A 20,751-nucleotide genomic window follows, 5' to 3' on the forward strand; every position below is an offset into this window, starting at 1 on the left:
GGTCGTTCTTTTAAATATCTGTAACTTTTGAAGGATTAATTTTATAGTGATTTTTGCAAGGACCTTTTTTGTAGAAAATTAAATTCCCTACAAAAAAGATTTAAGATAAAATTATCGTAAGATCATTAGTTTAGAAGTTAAAGGCGTTTTAATTTTTAATTGTTAAAAAAAAAAAATCGATTTTTGGTTTATGAGGTTTGAAAAAAACAATAATTTACTTTTTGAATTTAAAAAAAAATTTTATTCACCTAATGAATGAAAACTAAATGTGGAACAGTATCAAGATAATTAAATATGTAAACACCCTAAATAAATATTATTCTTCTCCATAAATTATAATTAAACTAAATAATAAAATTAATTAATCCTTTAAAAAGTAAACCAAAACCCTGTTTCAGTTGACGAGTAAATTTACCAAGTGCCGCAAGAGAATTGTGACCTTTTAAAATTTTCCAATCGTAATTTTCCTCGCGCTTTAACGATCTAATAAAACGCTCCCCATTATAAACACAAAGTGAAAAGTAAAAGCTATAAAAGTTGATAGTCCATTAAAAAATACCTCGATACAAGACAAATATATATTTTTTACGACTATTTAAATTACAATTTTATTTCAAAATTTAAACAGCCAATTATTTAAATTGACATTTTTAAATATTATTATTATCATTAATAGTCATTACAACTATTTACATACTCCATGTGCTGTTACTATTGATTGTATTTTATTTATTTATATGTCAATTAAAAAAAAAAGTTTACACTTTACGATTACAACTAATATATATATTTATATATTTATTAGAGTAGTTCAGAAAAAAATTTCAATTTTCTTTCCTCAGCCACCAAATAATCAGCGGATAGTAAAAAAATTTTCTAAGTAATTTTGAAATTCAAAAAAAATTTGCCCGCGAAATTCAAATTTTGAAAAATGAAAATTTAATTTTTTTCTCACTCGAAAATTTTCAAAATTACTCTGCAATGTCTCAAATTTTTTAGAGAACTTGTTCAGATTTTTTTTCACCGTCAAATTTTTGAAAGGCGAGAGCGGGAAAATTCAAATTTTTTATGAGCCTCCCTAAGATATATATTTATTAGAGTAGTTCAGAAAAAATTTCAAATTTTCGTCCCTCACCCTCGAAATAATCAGCGGATAGTAAAAAAAATTTTCTAAGTAATTTTGAAATTCAAAAAAAATTTGCCCGCGAAATTCAAATTTTGAAAACTGAAAATTTAATTTTTTCTTACTAGGAAATTTTCAAAATTTCTATGCAATGTCTCAAATTTTTTAGAGAACTTGTTCAGTTTTTTTTTCGCCACCAGATTTTTAAAAGGCGAGAGCGGGAAAAATTCAAATTCAAATTTTTTTTTGAGCCACCCTAATATATATATATAATATATACTTATGTTTACAGTTGTAGAGTGAAATAAATATATTTTCACAATTAATATATTATACTTATTACATATATTTATTATTATACATATATTTAATTTATAGCAGAAAATTACAGAGACATTACTGCGCCTCGTTAATTTTTTATTGACTAGTAAATCGGCGTAAATAAAAAATAACAACCATTATATATTCAAGTTTTAAAGACTTACTCTTAATATACATATATATTTAATTAATTAAAGTTTAATTATTTAAAAGAGGCTTGAGATAAATAATTATCCACCCTTACAATATTTATATTTTATTATTAACATTATAAATATGAATTGAAATATTTTTTTTCGGATTGACGTGTCAAGATTAATTATATAATTTCGTAATTTATTAATTACTCCAAGTAATGTTTTATATATATGTATATATACATATATATTTCTCACTCTTTAGCATCGGCAAATATCTCAAAGTAATTAAAAGCTTCTATGGATGAAAATATTTTGAAAAGCTCATTGTAATTTGGTCATAAATAATAACTTATGTTTATACAGTAATTTCTTATTGTTGTAAATAAATAAATTTTAAATGTAAAAATAAAAAATAAAGTTTACGAGAGGATACAAGAGTTTCTTTTACCGCCGGAACGCTCGCGTATTTGCTGCAAATGTTGCAGTTGTTGAAGTGACGGTACATGGGCGGTGCTGGTGCGCGAATTATGCTGAGGCGGAGGTAAAGATTGACGTCTTCTGCGTCTCAATGCTGGACTCAGATTGTACTTGACCTTCGCCTGGACCAACAACTCTTTAAATACTTGAGATATGTTGAAGTTGTCCTTTGCCGATACTTGAACGAATCCATTTTCCCATTCAGTCTCCACTAATTCTCTTGTCCGTTCTGTATTTACCTGGAACTAATTTCATTATTTTATTACTTTTAAATCATTTGAGTTCTCAAGAACTCATTCAAGTAAACAATTTAATTATTTCAGTAATTACTCGATAATTTCAAACTAAGTTCGAATTTTTTTTTATATTTATAGAGATTACATCTCTAGCGGCTTAACCATTCAATTTAAAAAAAAAAGTCATTTAAATTTTTTTTAGGAAATTTTATTCGCTACAAATAAAGTCTGAGGTAAAATTTCCATAAAATTATTATTTTGAAAGTTACAAGCATTTATATTTTTAAAAAAATTGTCAAAGAATTCATTAGGCGGACATTCATTCTTTTAAAAATCTATAACTTTCTAACGACTGGTTTTATGGTAATTTTTATAAGGACTTTTTTTGTAGGAAATTCAATTTCCTATAAAAAAGGTCTGATGTAAAATTTTCATAAACTCATTATTTCAAAAGTTATACGCATTTATATTTTTAATTAAAATTTCAAAAAAATTTAATCGATGAAAGTTATTCTTTTAAAAATCTTTAACTTTTTAACTGTAGGGTTTATGGTAATTTTCACAAGGTCCTTTTTTGTAGAAAATTAAATTTTCTATAAGAAAGGTCTGACATAAAATTTTCATAAAATCATTATTTCAAAAGTTATAGGCATTTATATTTTTAATTAAAATTTCAAAAAAATTTAATCGATGAAAGTCATTCTTTTAAAAATCTGTAACTTTTGAACTGTTGGTTTTATGGTAATTTTTTCAAGGACTTTTTTTGTAGGAAATTAAATTTCCTATAAGAAAGTTAAGATATAAAATTTTCATAAAATCATTATTTCAAAAGTTATAGGCATTTATGTTTTTAATTAAAATTTCAAAAATATTTAATCGATGAAAGTCATTCTTTTAAAAATCTGTAACTTTTGAACTGTTGGTTTTATGGTAATTTTTTCAAGGACCTTTTTTGTAGGAAATTAAATTTCCTATAAAAAAGGTCTGATATAAAATTTCCATAAAATCGATAGTTTAGACGCTAAAGTAATTTAAAAGTGATTTATTGAATTATTTCGAGCAACTTATGAAACCAGGTCACAATAAATAATTAAAACTAGTGACAATAATTGACTTGAAAGTTATCAAGTACTTGTAACTGTAAAACAATAAGTACAATAATGAACCCATCGTTAATTACTACAACAAAACATAGACATGAGTGCATACCTCTGAGTCGGAATCAGTCTCGTTGTCATTTTCAATAACCAGATCAACTTTGTTCCCGACGACGACTATCGGAACCGTACCTTTACTAGCGAGTATTTGGGATCTGAGGGCTTCAACTTCGGCAAATGTACTGGCATCATTAACATCATAGACTAAAACAAATGCATCCGCTGACCTTATTGACAATTCTCTCATTGCTGGAAAATCATAGGAGCCCGAAGTGTCGAGTATGTCAAGAGTTAATTGGATTCCCGATACATTGAAATCACCCCGATGCATTTCCTCGACAGTCCGTTTGTACTTTGGTGAAAATGTGTTATAAAGAAATTGATTTATTATCGCTGATTTTCCAACTCTGGCTGCTCCCATAACGACTATTTTGTGACGGGCGGGCGCATCTGATGATTTTTCGTCTGTTTCTGACTCTACAAGTCTTTCGTTTCTGTAAAAAAAGAAGTAGAAGCCGGAAATTAAATTATTCTTAATACTATTGGATAAATTTTCTGCAGAGACTTTGACCTCTTGAAAGGGTTGGAAGTCTGCAGAAGAAGAAGAAGATGATGAAGAAGAGGAAGAAGGATAATAAAGAAACAACAAAACGACCTTGATTAATTTGTTTTAATTAATTTAAGAAAACGACAGGTCGGAGGGTATTACGCACACCAGGCGGTCGTAATTAAATCTAAGCTTTACTTTCAGCAATGTGTGTTCTCTAGTCAACTTTAATAAACCCCAATCTACTGTACTCTATCCTGTATCTCCACCGAGGAAATGACTGTCAATAAGTCTGCGCACTACTATTAAATTTAAACTTAAACAATAGTTAAACTAATCATACATTTAATTTAATTTGTTTTTGTTTACTTTAAAATTAAAACTTAAAATTTTTTAAATAAATTATCTTAACATTTAACAAAATTTTAATTTATTTTCTCACTTTCAAGTAAGGGAGGGTGGGGCAGAGCGCCCCCCCCCCCCTAAGCCAATTATTACTTTTTGTGGCTTTCAACCATAAGATCACTTTACTTTTGTCCTATTTCGAACAAATTTATGGACATTTTGCCAAAATTCTGAAAAAAAAAAATTTTTTTTTGTGGGGCAGAGCGGCCCCCCTCCAAAAAATGATAATAAAATTTTTTTTTCGTTTTTTTTTTTTTTTTTAAATTGTTTTCATCATTAAGAATGTATTTCTTTCTCTTGACAACTATTTTTGGTTTTATATTACTCGAAAAAAATTTTTTAAGGTGCAATAAATCGTTCACTCTCGATTACCTTAATTACTAATTGTTATTTAATAAAAAAAAAAAACAATTCTATAGTTTTACTTTATTTCAAAAATTTATCAACTAAAAAAAAAATTTTAATTTTATAAATTTTTAGTGACCAAATTTGCCTCTTACATAAAGAAACGGCCGAAAAATATGAAAAAATAATTTTTTCGGAAGTTTCGGCTGGTCCATTTTGCCCCAGGTGTTGTGCGTAGGCTAGAAATGTGGAATTATAATAATTTTTTTTTTAATTTGACGATAAAAATATGAAAAAATCACTTTTTCAAAATTTTGGGCTTGTTCATTTTGCCCCAAATGTTATGCGTAGGGGTAAAAATGCGCAAACATATTGGATTTATAGTAATTAGTCGAAAAAAAAAAAATTTTTTTTTTTATCATAATTTCAGGGGGGCCGCTCTGCCCCGCCTTCCCCTATGAGGTAACGAAACCGATAGTGGGACGATAATTACATTTTTTTTGGGCCAAATGAATAATTTGTGAATTTAAATTGTTGATTATTTTGATGAACAGGAGGTTGACTCGCGCGCTTTTAAATTAATAAAAAAAAAATTATATGTTTAATATTACAAAAGTTTTTTCGTTAGTGGAACTTTAAAGAGTTTTAAAATCAATATAAAAATCCCCGATTCTAGTACCGAAATTAAAAAGTAAAACTTATAAAGTTATAAAATTCTCTTATCTCAATAAGCCAAAACTTTACCACAGCGTAATTTACCCGACAATCCCCTTAACTCTTTGAAGTAACTCGACATCAAGGGGCTCTTCTAGTTCAAAATAATATAAAATTCCAATATTCCCTTTGACAACAAGGGTCGCCGGAACAAACTCCTCTACAACCGAAAACTCTGTAAAATTTAAAACCTAAAAAAATTAATTTCTCTAAATTTAATTGAGCTTAAAATAATTATGTTCCTTCGTGTTCGTAAGCCGGCTCATGAGCGTCACCTAAAGTCCTTGAGAAGTTACACAATATACTTTTTTTATGTTTTTCTTGCCGAGTTTCTACAGCGGTTTCACAAACACCCACGATAATCCTCTCTAGGTTTACTAGCCCTCCGCAAAAGGGATATGAGCGTAATGATGGCAATCAAGGTTTGTTACACAAGGTCCTTTTTTTTATTTTATTTTTTTTTTTCTTTATTTTATTTTCTCACTTTATTTTACTCCTTTCAAACTCCTTTTGACGTAACAAGACTCATCAGTGCTTTTACTACGTAAGGATTTTATCCAGTTAAATCTTTAATCCCTTAAAGATCCACACTTTCTCTCTCTCTCTTTTTATATATATTAGGGTAAGCCAAAACAACCAACCTATCGAATTTACGTCTTAAAAAGGACCTATATATCGAGAAAAAAATCCTCCCATTGGGCAAAATTTTTAGCTCAATTTTAAAAGGTGTCGGTAGCCATTTGAAATTTCCCATTTAAATAACATGCAAAAAAATTTTTTTTTATTAAAAATATTATAACTTTTGAACCATGTGAGATAAAAATTCGGCTCTAGAATATTCTTGTATGGCATTAAATTTCTTTAATAAAAGTCCTGGGAGTCGAATTTGTAAATTTGATTTTTCGTATACTGACAGGCTATCAAAGTCTAGAGTGAACAGAATCATACAAATTTAAAGCTTTATTTGGATTTTCCAAATACTTTTCTTTTATTGTGATGGATAACAAAATATTATTTGTTACAACGTGGATATTATTGGTGATTTCATTGCACTACATGTAGAACAAATTTTCTCGTAGTATTGATATTTTTAATAATAAAGCCTTAAATTTGTATGATTCTGTTTACTCTAGACTTTGATAGCCTGTTAGTATACGAAATATCAAGTTTACAAATTCGACTCCCAGGACTTTTTTTGAAGAAATTTAATGCCATACAAGAATATTCTAGAGCCGAATTTTTGTCTCACATGGTTCAAAAGTTCTAATATTTTTAATCAAAAAAAATTTTTTTGTATGTTATTTAAATGGAAAATTTCAAATGGCTACCGACACCTTTTTAAATTGAGCTAAAAATTTTGCCCAATGGGAGAATTTTTTTCTCGATATATAGGTCCTTTTTAAAACATAAATTCGATAGGTTGGTTTTTTTGGCTCACCCTAATATATATATATGAATATATACTGTAAAAAACTTGTGTTAAAATGAACTAACACTGGTGTAGCGGTGCTACTCATTGGTGTTATCCAACCGGTGTTAAAACAGTGTACAAGGGGTAAATTACTTCAATCCGAGTATGAGGGTGTACGTACACGTTTTTTCAAATTTACAAAACAGAAAAAAATAATAATAATAACATTTTGTTAAAGTTACAAAATAATCAAATTGCTGAAAATATTGATCGCTTATCGAATTAAATATTTAGGAACAAAATAATAATTATTTTAATTATAACTCTGAGGTAAAAACTGATTTAAAAATGAAAAATTAATCAATGATAATTAAATTTAAATTTTCCCGCTGATTTAGTTTGCAAAAAGACTTGAATTTCAAAAATCTGTTTCGCATATTTTATACAATAATATTAATATGTGATTATAGACAAATGTTCTTTGGATTTTTTCAAAAATCGATAAATCTGTGGTATCATTAATTTTGAAATAAAATTTTTTTTTTTTTAATTTGAAATACAATTTGGCTTTTGATGTTAAAAAATAAAAGTATACTACTTTTTTTTTAAACTACTTAACACCGGGAAAAATTTTAACACCGCTGTCAGTTTTATTTTAACACCATTTTCGGGTTTAAATTTAACACCGTTAATCTTTACACCGGGATAGCGTGTGGACTTACACCGTTTTTTTTTTTACAATAAATATATAGAAACTTGTTTTGTACAAAATATCAAGTATGGCGAATTGAAAGAACGATAAATGAAAAGAAAAAAAAAATATATATATATATATATATATATATATATATATATATATATATATATATATATAATTACCTGATACTTTTAGTAGGTCCATCTTCTTTTTCTTCTTTTAAAGAAGAAGATGGTTGAAGACTAAATCTCCTACGAAATTGATGTCTACTCTTCATCATTTGCCGTCGTGGTTCTGATGACACAATTCTAGAAAAAAAAAAATTTATATAGATATGAAATCAAGTAAAAGTAATAAGAGCTTAGCTGTGAAGTAAAAAAATATCGTGTTACAGAAATATGAACTTTTAAATAAAAAAAGAGATAAGAAAACGTGATATTTTATATTTCATACCAGTTTTAATAAAAATCTTGATGAATTTCAAAATATATATTGTATGTATTGAGTACATGATGTATAACAACTGAAATTGAACTTTTAGAATAATTATTCTAATTGATTCGGAAAGAAACTTTCCATTGTTCATTTTTCACGGTATTTTTATTATTTTTTTCTCCTTCTTGATGCTTATGAATTTTTTATTGGGTAACTTTAGAAATATCGAGCATGATTGGCAATAAAAGAGAAATATAACTGTTATGAATCAAATTTATCAATTATTTGAAAATATGTAACATAATAAAAATTAAATTACAGACCAACTCGTTCATTTACTTTTCATTGCGAATTATCTTTGAAATTTTAAAAACACAGACGTCGCGACTCGTGTAGTTTTTGGTGACGATTTTTTTTACGCGGTTAGTAAATATAATCACCAAGTTGCTGATGAGATTCTGCGCAAAATGAGTACCCACATTGATATATTTGCAGGAAGTCGACAAAATATGAAATTTTATGAGAAATTTTTGATTAAAATTTAAAAAAATAAAAAAATATATGACTTTAGAATAGATAATAAAATTCTACGTGAAATGAGTACCCACATCAATATATTTGAACTAGTCCATTAAAAGCACTGAATGTCAGCTTCATAAATAATTACCATATAAATTAAACAATGACCTACTTGCAGTCTATCGTTGTGGGTACTCATTCAACAGGGAATTTTATCAACTATTCAAATATCCTAATCATTTTTGCATAAAAATTTTTCTACTCTAAATATATCAGCTCATATTTTAAATACTTGGAAAAACATAAATTTTAAAAAATTAAAATTTACGCAGTAAAACCAACTTAATATTTTATTACACAAATTTTTTTCTAAAGTCAGTGTGTAATAAAAATATTAAGTTATTTATATGTAAATTTAATTTGTTATTTTACCGATATGTAAATAAAGTTTAAATGTCTAGCGCTCTCGAGTATTGAAATCTAGGACTGCACTACTAGGTCAAGAGGTTGTTGCACATTTTTTATAATCTTCGAATCGTCATTTATCGATGCCACCCACACTCACGTTCATATTTTATAATTCCATATAAAAGTTATGACATGTTAACGTGGATTTCAATAGAATTTATTTTCGCACCCTCTTATCTCGTGAGATGGGAAGCATTCATCGGATTTAAATGGATTTACTAGTGAGATTGCTATGAAAATTTGATTTAACAAAAATTTTTTATTTTTTTCAGTCGGAAAAAATCAAAATATATATATATTTTTCTGTTGTCTTTAAACAAATAATATTTTTCAATATTTTTCTATCAGCAATTTAATACAAACATTGAAATGTATACAGAAATTTATATCACATCTTTTCAATTCGATCTCAGTTGACGTGTAGCAATTTGCACTTTAATTACAGTTTCATCTGCAACGTAACTAAAAAAAACCGGATATAATACAATTAAAAAAAAAAAAAAAAATAGAAAATTGATGAAAATGTTAAAAGCCAGTGCCATAGACATGTCAAGTTCCATGTATTAAATTACAGGACAACATAGAACACCAGAATAAATAAACTGGCTTTTCTCCCCTGGCTATCATTATTCTTGTCGGTAAAAGGAAAAAAAAAAAAATAAAATTACGCCGATAACATTTTTTGGATACCCGCACTTAGTACGCAGTAAGGAGAAAGTTACAAAATTACCGTGTTCTTTCGCCAAACAAACTATTCGACCCTTGTCATTTTTATTAGTGCTCTCCCTCGGATAAAACTTTCACTATTCACGCTTACCCTTACGAAATATTACTAATTATAATTATTTATACAGTTACGACTTACTAATTGACTTATTAACATCTTTATTAACCATCTTTCATTTTATTGTGGACGTTGGGAATAATTTAATGAGGAAAGAGGATACTGGGAAATGATATAATATTTTTTAAAATTTGATCTTGTATACAAATATATTTAATTACTATGTATTAAAATTCATGGAGTGAAATGATCACTTGAAAATTTTAAAATGATTAATAGAAATTAAAATATCAGTCCTTAGTTCACCTCGTCGGATATAATTTGAAATTCAAGAAAAATTTTCGCTCAAAAAGTTCAAAAAAATTATGACATACTTTTTTTTTGATACTTTTATTACAGCTAGTTTTTTCTCTAGGGGACATTGTGAAGAACAAAAAATGTTTATATTGTCTAGGGTTATCTTTAACAGAAGCAAATCTATTGGCGGTTTTTAAAAAAAATGTCATAGGCAAAATTATCCTTCATGCCATAATTTTTGGAAAAAAAATTTCTCTAAAGAGTTTTATATTTTTTTTCTACTAGATTGCACTATAAGGAACAAAAAATGTGCATATTGTGTAAAGTTATTCCTAACAGGCGTAAATCTATAGGCTATTAAAAAAAAAAAAGTCATATTATCAAAATTATCCTATGTCATGTCTAAATCTTTTCAAAAAATTTCCTCAGGAATTTAAAAATTTTTTTTCTACTAGAGGACAGTATGAGGAACAAAAAACGTTTATATTGTGTGTAGTTATTCCTAACAGGAGTAAATCTACAGGCTATTTTTGAAAAAAATATCATACTGTCAAAATTATCCTATGTCACGTCTAAATCTTTTCAAAAAATTTCCTCAGGAATTTAAAAATTTTTTTTCTACCAGAGGTCAGTATGAGGAACAAAAAACGTTTATATTGTGTGGAGTTATTCTTGATAGGAGTAAATCTGCGCGCTATTTTTGGAAAAAAATGTCATATTGTCAAAATTATCCTGCGTCATGTCTGAATCTTTTCAAAAATTCCCTCAGTTATTCTAAAATTTTTTTTCTACTAGAGGACAGTATGAGGAACAAAAAGTGTTTATATTATACGAAGTTATTTCTGACAGGAGAAAATCTACGTATAATATAAGCATCTATATATAGCAGTTTCGAACTACGAAAAAAGAAATAAATTAATAAATTGAGTATATGGCTCTAGTACAGCTGACGGTGGAAAATTCTTGTAATATTTCAACGGATGGTTTTGATAAAACTGCAATTTAATGCAACAGGTGACAGATAATGAGAAATAAAGTGAAATATATATATATAATGTATGTGCAAAGCTATCTCTTGGTGGAGAGTATATATGGACTAACGAGACCGATTTTCGTGGTCTAATGTCGGTCTAGATTCAACCGCGATAGAATTAATTCCTGCGCGAGCTTAATAGACCAACTCGGTTCAATAATGCGTAAAATGTATTTCATGCGGGTAATTATCACATCGTTTGATACTGAACCCCATCTAGAAAAAAAAATTATCATCAGGCTTACAAAGACTAATCTTCTACAGACGTCCCCAGTGACGAGTTTATCATTTCCAAAAAAAATACGTAATTTATAATAAACCTGATAAGTACTTACGTACCAAGCCGGCGTTAAAGAAGAAAATGATTAGATAAATTACGTGCTAAATCCTAAAATTTAACACGAGTGAAAATAAATGGCCGGGAAAATGTAAAAAAAATAGTCAAACGTTCTAACCGGAAATTGAGTTTCTTTCTCTTTTCATCGGCGAGTTATTTTTTATGTTTTTTCTCAACTCGATCATTTTTCGCTTGTCAATATCGAGTTCGCGGTATGTAATATCTCGTGATAGGAAATTGTTGTTTACACTAAAACGCTTTCTTAATAACAAACTTTCTTCCACAAACATTTTATTTTTTATTCATTGTAAGTGGTTAGTTTTTATGTGTTGCTCTGTTTGCGCGTACAAACTCGAGCTGAGTGTTTTTATTTGAGTGTATTTGGTACCGCAGGTGGGCTGACTACTTAATCGTACCATAAACTTAATATCTTACTTGCAAATGTTAAGTAACTGGGCACCCGCAGGTTTACTTCAACACGAGTATCTGCTTAAGGCTACAAAAGATATTTTTGATAAGAGTTTTAATTTATTGATTCTATCTTTTATCTTTTAATTTCTGTAGAAATTTCTATTAAGGATTCCCACTCGCCATTTGTTAATTACTTTATACACTTTAAATATTAGTACGATAATTATTTTTTATTTTTTCTTTCCTTACATTTTTAATCAACGAATTTGAATAATTAACTAATTATTCAAGACAGTTTTTTAATTTCGAGGTTGGCAAACGTTTTTTTTTATCACGCAATTTTTTTTAATTATCGCATTAAAAATGTGAGGACAAAATTATTTAAAATTTTTTTCACGCGTGAAAAAATTGAATTTAAGTACGCAGTTAATTTTAAAAACTTCTGTAAGGTAGGAAATAAAAATGGCGGTCTGTTATCGCTTGCAATTTTTTTTCAATTATTCAAAAAAAAATATTTGGTGGAAAAATGAATAAAAAATTTTTTTATGCATAAAAAAAGTGAACTATACTTCAGTACTAATTTTTTATGGATTCAAATACAAAAAACTATTATCCATTTTTTTTTAAATTGAGGTTAGAAATCGTTGGGTCGCAATTTTTTATATGACTGACATATGAAAAAATCTTTTGTCATTTTAATGTCAAAAGTAATTGAATTTAAATAAGTATTAAATATTTTATGTCATAATTAAATTCAAAAAAAGCCTTGAATGCGCTTTGGTTCGGCAGTAAAAAAAATTTGAAATTCAAATTACAAAGGTCTATATAATATTAAAAAAATATAAGCGTATTACAGGATGTTTAAAGCGATAATATTCCTGACGTGAACTGAGGAAAAGCTTGAGGTCTTTGGATCGAAGGTTATATGGGACTTCCTGAAGACATTAAAGTGTCCATTCATTCTCATAAAACGTCTGGACAATAACTCACGCTCATGTATAACTAACAATAAGTCCTGACTGAGTTTATGTCTGCATACAACAGGGATAGAAAATCGAGATCAGTTATAATAGAAGAAAAAAAAATTTATGAACTCGAATGACCATCGATCCACATGTTTACTTGGCACGTTCGCTATATACTAGTAATACACTTACATATATATATGATATTTAAAACTAGAGCAACGACCGGGACGGGAAGCAAAGCCCAAGTTGGCTGGGAAAACTAGTCGCCGCGAATCCTCAAGTTATCAGGATTGTTCTGATTTCGAAGACAGGAAATGACGACCTCGATCTACTTCCATATCTCGAGACCAAAAACCAAAGACCCGGAAAATTTTTTAACTTTTTTACGAGACACCGATTTGACCCGGACGTTACCTTGGCTCTCCTACTTTTCCACACCTTTTTTCACTCCTTTCCTTTTGTTATTTAACTCTTTTCCTGTCTTTTATCATACCTCGCTTTATCACAACTCTTTATTACTGACTAGGAGTCTTATTACTGTTAGAATAAAGCAGCCTTGTATCCTATTAATTAAAAGGACGCCTCAAGTACTTCTAAAAAAAATATTATTTATTTTACAAACCGTAACTTTCATTCATTTTTCCAATTAAAAATTTTCTATTAATTTTTTTTCTGCAAGGAAATTTAATGCGCAGAGAAAAAATATTGAAAAAATTAAAAAGGACCTTCTTAAATTATTTATGAATGATTTAAAAAATTATGAATATTTAATTTCACTTGCGCAGACATTAAGATGTAGAAAATTAAAATATTAATGTATAAAATAAATATTTAATTCATAAAAATTCATCATAATTTTTTTCAACTGAAGAAATAAAAAATTTTAGATGAAGTTAATTGAGAAATATTTGAAAAATAAGTGAATTATTAATTTTTGTGCAAAAAAAAAACTTAATCAGATTAAAACTTCCTTTGGAATTAGTGAGAGTAAATATAATCTGCATTTCATAAATATATCGGATTCCATTAATAGCCTGTTTATTCTACCGTGATTTTAAAATTATATTGAGCATTCAGAATATTATACTACTAAATTACTTTACTGTTTTATTTCAAACTCCCAACGTTAAAACAAAAAAAAAAAAGTTTATTTTCTCCAACTTATATTTGCGGTACTAAAAAAAATGTGTGGAAAAATTTTTTATCACCAGGCCCGCCCCGACCACCTGCGAAAGTAAACAATATTTCACGTAAAAAAAAAAAAAATTACCCCCTTAAAAAAAAAGGCTGTTTTTCTCCGCGAGCTGTTCTAATCCACGAAAGCACTTTATCATAATAAAACTCGAGATTAAGAATAAAAAAAAATGGATCGATAATTCAACTCGCGATAAGATTAGATAAGATTGACAAATTCACATAAAGTTTATGGCATTGAAAAGTAACTTTAATTCAAAGCTTCTGTTCGGCTTTCATCAGTTCAATAAATCTACTAGACAGTAATCTCATTTACATTTCCTAATCCCTCTTGTCTCTACTTCAACTTCCTCAAATAATATATTTTTCGTACCATCTGTTTATATTTTTTATTCTTACGGCACTTTCTATTTCCATTATTATTATTATTATAATTAATATTATTATTACACTGTAAAAAATCACCGGGGTAAGTCCAAGCGGTGTTAAAATTAGCGGTGTGAAAATAACGCCGCCACCGGTGTAAATATTCTGTACCGGTGTTAAAAAAAATTCTTCGGTGTTAAAATAACGCCGCTGCCGGTATAAATATTCTAAACCGGTGTTAAAATAACGCCGCCGCCGGTGTAGATATTCTTTACTGATGTTAAAATATTTTACTTGGTGAATATTTTTACTTACTCGATCACTATACTTGTTAAAAAATAATATTTTTAATTAATTTTCATAAAGAACTGACATTTTTTGTGTTTTATAATCTTTAAAGTTAATACTCCAAGCGGACGCAGTTTACCCTGCTTTTACACCGGTATTACTCCGCTTTTACTATTTTTAACACCGGTGAATTACTCCTCCTACACCGGTGTAATTTTATTTTAACACCGGGCGGAGTTAAAATGAGTCCATTTTTAACACCGCTCTTTTTACAGTGTAGGGAGTTTGTCTTTTCATCGGAGTGATTTGAATTTTATTTAAATCCACATTCACTCCAAATCATAGTTTTAATATTAAAATAACCCGTATGAAAAAACAATATATGGTTAAATTATATAAAATCATATATATTTGCAACAAAAAAATATATGATATATTATAAAAGTCATATAGAGATTTTGGCCAATTTAATATAAAATTATATACAGTAGTAAATATATGTATTCCATGTATATAACTTATATGTTTTTTATATTAAGCTATATATACATTTACATTTACCTTATAATATATTGTATTGATATGTTTCCTTTTATATTCAAAAAATATAAACTTTTTATAAGAAATGAAATATATGCTAGCATATAATTTATATTGTATATGGCACCATATATTTTCTTTGTTATATTTAAGCATATATTTTATTCGGTGTATGTATATGTATGGGTATATATATTCGCTTCAAATGAACTAATTTTGAAATTTTTAACTGCGATTTAAAAAGTATATTAAAATTCAGATCTAACTTAATAGGAGTTGGTCATATAAATATATGTTTTTATATATGATCAGAATATATTTTTTGTATATGATAGAAACATATATTTTTATGTACGATTAAAATATAGTTTTCGTATATGACAAGAATATATATTTTTATATATGATAAAAATATATTTTTTTTTATGATTGACATATATAGGGGAAGGGGGGGGGGGCAAAAGGGGGTAGGGTAGGCAAAACGGGGTACCCCCAAAATTTTATAAAAAAAAAGTTTATATTTTAAATGGTTTTTAAACATTCCAAAATCATTTCTGTAAATATAATTAACCGTTACTTTGAATTTTTTTTTGATAAACTTTTTCAAAAATCAATTGTCAGTTGAAAAATATTAATGACGTTTGTTTTATGATAAAAACTATTAAAAATTTTTTTTCTTCTTTTGTATCCAATAAACACGTAAAATGTAATTTTTCTTCATGTAAATTACTTACAAAAAAATTCAACTTAATCAAATTCGTTTAAAATCCAAAATTTTTTTTTTTTTACCTTTCTTAGGGGGTACCCCACTTTGCCCGCAAAAATGAAAAATTTTTTTTTTCAACGGTAACTGAAAATTTCTTCTATTTACTTTGAATATCATTAAAAAAAAAAAGATTCAGCATATTTGAGTCCTCGAAAACTTGGTATTTCTTTAAGTACCCCCTTTTGCCCCTCCCTCCCCTATTTTATACATGCTAAACATATACGGACGCGTATATGATGAAAATTATATTTTAATATAAAAAAAATATATCATAAAATATATAGTTAAATTGGTCACATATATTTTCTGATATTTATCATATATTTTAACCATATATGTTATTTTCATACGAGAAACTCCCCTTCAGAGTAAATTTTACTCCGAGGGAATCAAATAAATGAACAGTCATCCGGTCCACATTTACTCCGGATTTAATCCGCGTCCACTCCTCTATTTTTTTACAGTGTCGCATTATTGTCATTATAATTAATAAAAATAATTATAATAATAATAATAATTGTAATTATGATAATTATTACAATTATAACAATAATAATACCATTGTTATTTTTTTTTATATTCATTACAAAACTAGAGACGCAAAAAAGAGTAATTAGGAAATAAGGGTGGAAATAGAATTTCTCTTGAGTAATAGAAAAGATGACTCTTTTGTTCACTAAACCGCAAGTTTTTTTTACTGTCACAATTTTTTTTTTTATTATTATACTATTAATTATCGTAAATCATTAGTAATTTATTATTAAGGGTGCGCAGATAATTCGCGCCTATTAATTATCCGTACAAATTAATTCGAACTACGAGTTAAAAATTAAACATCCGAAATTTAAATTTTTCTAATAATTCGCGAGTATAAAAATGCTTAGAAAATTTATGAATAATTAAATTTGGTAATTACTATTATTAATATTAATTAAAAAAATAATAGTGATAATAAATTTGAACTTTTACTTTTTATTAAAAAAAAAATTATCACACAAGACTTGACTTTCTTAGTCACTTACCCTTGACTATAAAAGATAAAAGAATATTGTCTGATATTCATTCAAGTTGACAGCTGCGGAAATTCATGTACCTTTATCACAAGGCCATGCTATCGACTGAGTGATAAAATTTTAAAGCTGCTCTATTATTACGGAATTGATTTACTAGAGTATTTAAATATTCTTGTACCGCATATAAATTTTTAGAAAATAAAGTCGCATAATATTTTTCGTGACAGTTTTAAAAATGAGAATCAAGACGTTTTAGAGTCACTTGGAATAAAAAATAACAAAGAACAGGTGTTGGTTGGTTATATAAGAGCTAGTGGAGTAGCAGTTGTTATGTGAACAAGTCGAGCAGTCGAGTTGAGTCGAGGGACAAACCAACTTGGAACTTGTTGGCACGACACGTTTACACTTTTTCACCTATCACCTCTACTCTTACTTCTCTGCATTTATATTTTTTGCTTAGGCAAACTTTTTATCTCAAAATTGCTATGGAAAAAATTCAAAGGAAACAACTTTTTAAATTTCTCGTGATAACGAATGCTCACATATTTTATTATATAGCAATCTTCTGAGTTTATTTTAAATAAAGTGTTTTTTTAAAATTGCTATTTTTTATCTACAGAAAAAACTATCAAACATTTTAGTAATTTTTGAAATTATTTTTTTCATAAAATTCAAATTTCCCAGACTTTTTTTATCCAACGTAAATTGCTGATGATTAAAAAAAAATATTTCATGCATTTTTTTTTTCAACGAAAAATAAATTTCAGAATTTCAGTAAAAATTACGACTGTAAATTTTTCGTAATAAAAAATATTTTCAAAATTAAATTTGAATATTTTCCAATAATTTTTCTATTAATTCCCAGCCTAATTAAAATAACTTCTATGTAATTATTTTATAATTTTCTTCAGAAATTCCCAGTAGATAAAATTTTCCAGACTAACAAAAAAATTCCTAACGTCCATTTAAATTTTATTGGAATTGTCTACAAGAATTTTAGTAGTCCGACAAAAAAAAAGCTTTCTCAAAGTAAATCTTGATAAAAATATCCCAAAGGGACTCGATAACAACACTCGTCGATTAGGGAGTGAATGGTACCCAAGACCAAGACGATCTCCATTTTCCTTTCACTCTGACGAGACATAATTTTCATCCTCCCTTTTACCCACAACTCGCTCTTACTTTCATTTATCCTCCCTTCACTATCACACCTTTGACTCGTTTCCTTTCAACCCGGCACCCAATTTCTTCCCTCCATCACAAAGAGACAACTCCAAGTGTAAAACGATTCTCAGTATCATCGCAATTTTCTCCGTCATTCTTTCACCCCAAAACCAATTCTCGAAACGTCAATTCTCTACACCTCCATAAATAAAATAAAACATGATAAATTATTTCTACACCAAGTGCAACAGCAAAAAAATATGTATATATTTTTTTAATATCATACAAATATATACACCGTAGCCTAGATTATATCTGAGACTCAAATTACTACAGTCTGCACTTTATAAATGATTCAGTAGAATAAAGATAAGAGTGATTGTATTAAAGTAAGTAAGTAAGGTAACTACAAGTTTGAAAATAACAGGGAATTGAATCCATCCAATTCCTCTAATAATATACTCAGAACTTTCTCTCAATTTCAAATACTGCTGAGTAGCAATTTTAAACAAAATTGCAGTTCTCACTACCGGTTATTTTAAATACATCAAAGTTAATTTATTCTACAAAAGTAATTAAAAAAAAAAAATAAATAAATAAGTTAATTAAAAACTAAAACTTACCTCTATTTACTTATATTTTTTTTTATTTAAATTTAAAATCACGCGGCAACGCAACTAGTAAATTTAAACGTCTGACCAAAGCGTTGTAATAACTCCTTATTACGGGAAATTTAACCGCGATGAGTAAGCAGTCACTCGGTTAGCGAATAAATTAATGGAGCGTGAGTAAAAATAAGTAAAAAAAATTTGTTTACGTTTGCGAATTGTTATCGGAGCGAACGTAACCGCGTTCCTGATCTGCTGAACTCCGACTGTCTGCCGTATACGTGGTAGAGTAAAAAGAGAGACCGCGTAAAGACAGACGAGCTAGCTCTGTCCGGTGCCCCGCGAACGTTCCGGGATGGTGGTGTCCTCAGTTAGACGCATGCGTGTTAATCAGGATTGCGATTGCTGGAGAAAAGTGTAGAACGTGGAACGTTAAACGCTCAACTGTACGAGTATTGTGGTGATATGAGGTTCAGAAACGCACTACACAAGGCAAACGATTCTTTGCTACGACAAATACATATACATATATACATATATATATATATATATATATATAACACACTTGAATCCCCTATACTCTACTGTAGCATACTGAAGTCTACTTTAGTTCTCATATCTACTCGTTGGTTATTCTATTCCCTGATGTATTGTATATTTCTATCTTGGTCTATATATATATATATATATATATGTAGAAAATTGTATGGTGTGTTGCGTGTTGCGTGGTTGCCGTCTACCCACACAGTTGGTCGTGACTACTAGCGCGTAAGTAGAATTACCTCTCGCTCTTGGTCTCTCCCTCTGTTCGTCCCTCGACTCTGGCTCACACTTGGAAGGTATAAGCGATATACAGAATACAGGCTTTGGTGTGTACTGTGTATACTAAAACTAAAGCTTGCGGGCAGGTGAATAGACGTCTGTTTACCTTAAGGCATAATTCGTTTGATAAAATTTATCCAAATATTACGTTCAATAATATTTTTATGAAGACTGCTGGAATTTATCATATATTAAAATTTTATATTTCTGAATATTTGACAGTATCTTTATATTTTTATTGAGTAAAATAAATGACGGGTAAAATGGAGAAGAAATTTATTATTTATGAAAATAAATGAGACAAAATTATCTAAGTAATGATGGAATTTTGTTTTAAATTAAAATTTTTTGTACCTGTCTACGGCTCGTAAAATTTTTTTAAACTGAAGGGAATTTTTTACGGAGGGGATTTCAAAACTTAAATTTTTCATTCTTCCAATCCATTTGTCCCGATTTTTTTTTTTTTTTTCATCGAATGAGTAAAAAGAAATGAAATGTTAAATGTAAATGTAAATTTATCTAAGACAAAAAAAATTTCTCTAATAGTCAATCTCAGCTCTCTCTACATCTCCGAGCTCTTTTGGGTGCGATAAAATTCCAGATATTCAATGTATAAAATTCTCAACATACCTGCGTGAAAATAAAAAGGATTTAAAGCTCTCAACAACCTTAAAAAGATACTCCGGTACAAAATTCAATTGACTTAATTTTTTTTCTTATTTATATTCACTATCCGAGATCTCTTACACTGACGCATTTGCGTCACAGTAAAAAAATAAAATCCATTTGCCCTCGGTATTAATATTATTCTAGTTTTGAATCAATTTTTTTTTCCACTCAATCCAATGCTCCCGTAATACATCAATAAGAAATAAATGTTCACTTCAAGTCGGATTACCCGTAATAACATCACACTGAGGCTTTCATGTTTAACATTTTTTATTTAATTTTTTCCTCCATTCATCTCAACACCGATCATTACACCGCCCACACAAATTAGTTTCATTCAATGTCACTTTTTTCAAAGCTCTAAGAAAATTCATTTAAAAAAATTAATTAGAGTCTAAAAAAAAATTAATTGAATCTCAAGTCTTATATTAGAAAGTACTCCCACTTTATTTTAAATTATTTATCATAAACTTGTGTATTGCTTTTAAATATTAAA

The 20,751-nt window shown here is 28.1% G+C and overlaps 1 protein-coding gene across 1 annotated transcript; it reads right to left on the reverse strand.

The window, feature by feature from the left end:
- Nucleotides 1-172: 172 nt before the first annotated feature.
- Nucleotides 173-19,107, reverse strand: LOC130665457 (ras-related protein Rap-1). Its single transcript, XM_057465858.1, has 4 exons — nucleotides 18,780-19,107; nucleotides 7,756-7,881; nucleotides 3,507-3,948; nucleotides 173-2,306 (listed from the first exon to the last, which is right to left on the reverse strand). Exons 2-4 carry the CDS (start codon nucleotides 7,851-7,853, stop codon nucleotides 2,004-2,006), a joined length of 843 nt encoding a protein of 280 aa, XP_057321841.1. The 5' UTR covers nucleotides 7,854-7,881; nucleotides 18,780-19,107; the 3' UTR covers nucleotides 173-2,003.
- Nucleotides 19,108-20,751: the final 1,644 nt, after the last annotated feature.

The sequence above is a fragment of the Microplitis mediator genome, chromosome 3, assembly GCF_029852145.1.
Source record: "Microplitis mediator isolate UGA2020A chromosome 3, iyMicMedi2.1, whole genome shotgun sequence".
In the NCBI taxonomy this organism is placed as follows: Eukaryota; Metazoa; Arthropoda; class Insecta; order Hymenoptera; family Braconidae; genus Microplitis; species Microplitis mediator.

Excerpts from the sequence above, each read along its gene's own strand:
- LOC130665457 (XM_057465858.1), bottom strand. The coding sequence starts at position 7,853 with ATGATGAAGAGTAGACATCAATTTCGTAGGAGATTTAGTCTTCAACCA. Across the intron at positions 3,949-7,755 it reads GGACCTACTAAAAGTATCAG|AAACGAAAGACTTGTAGAGT; the intron begins GTAATTATATAT and ends CTTTTTTTACAG. Across the intron at positions 2,307-3,506 it reads AGACTGATTCCGACTCAGAG|TTCCAGGTAAATACAGAACG; the intron begins GTATGCACTCAT and ends TAATGAAATTAG.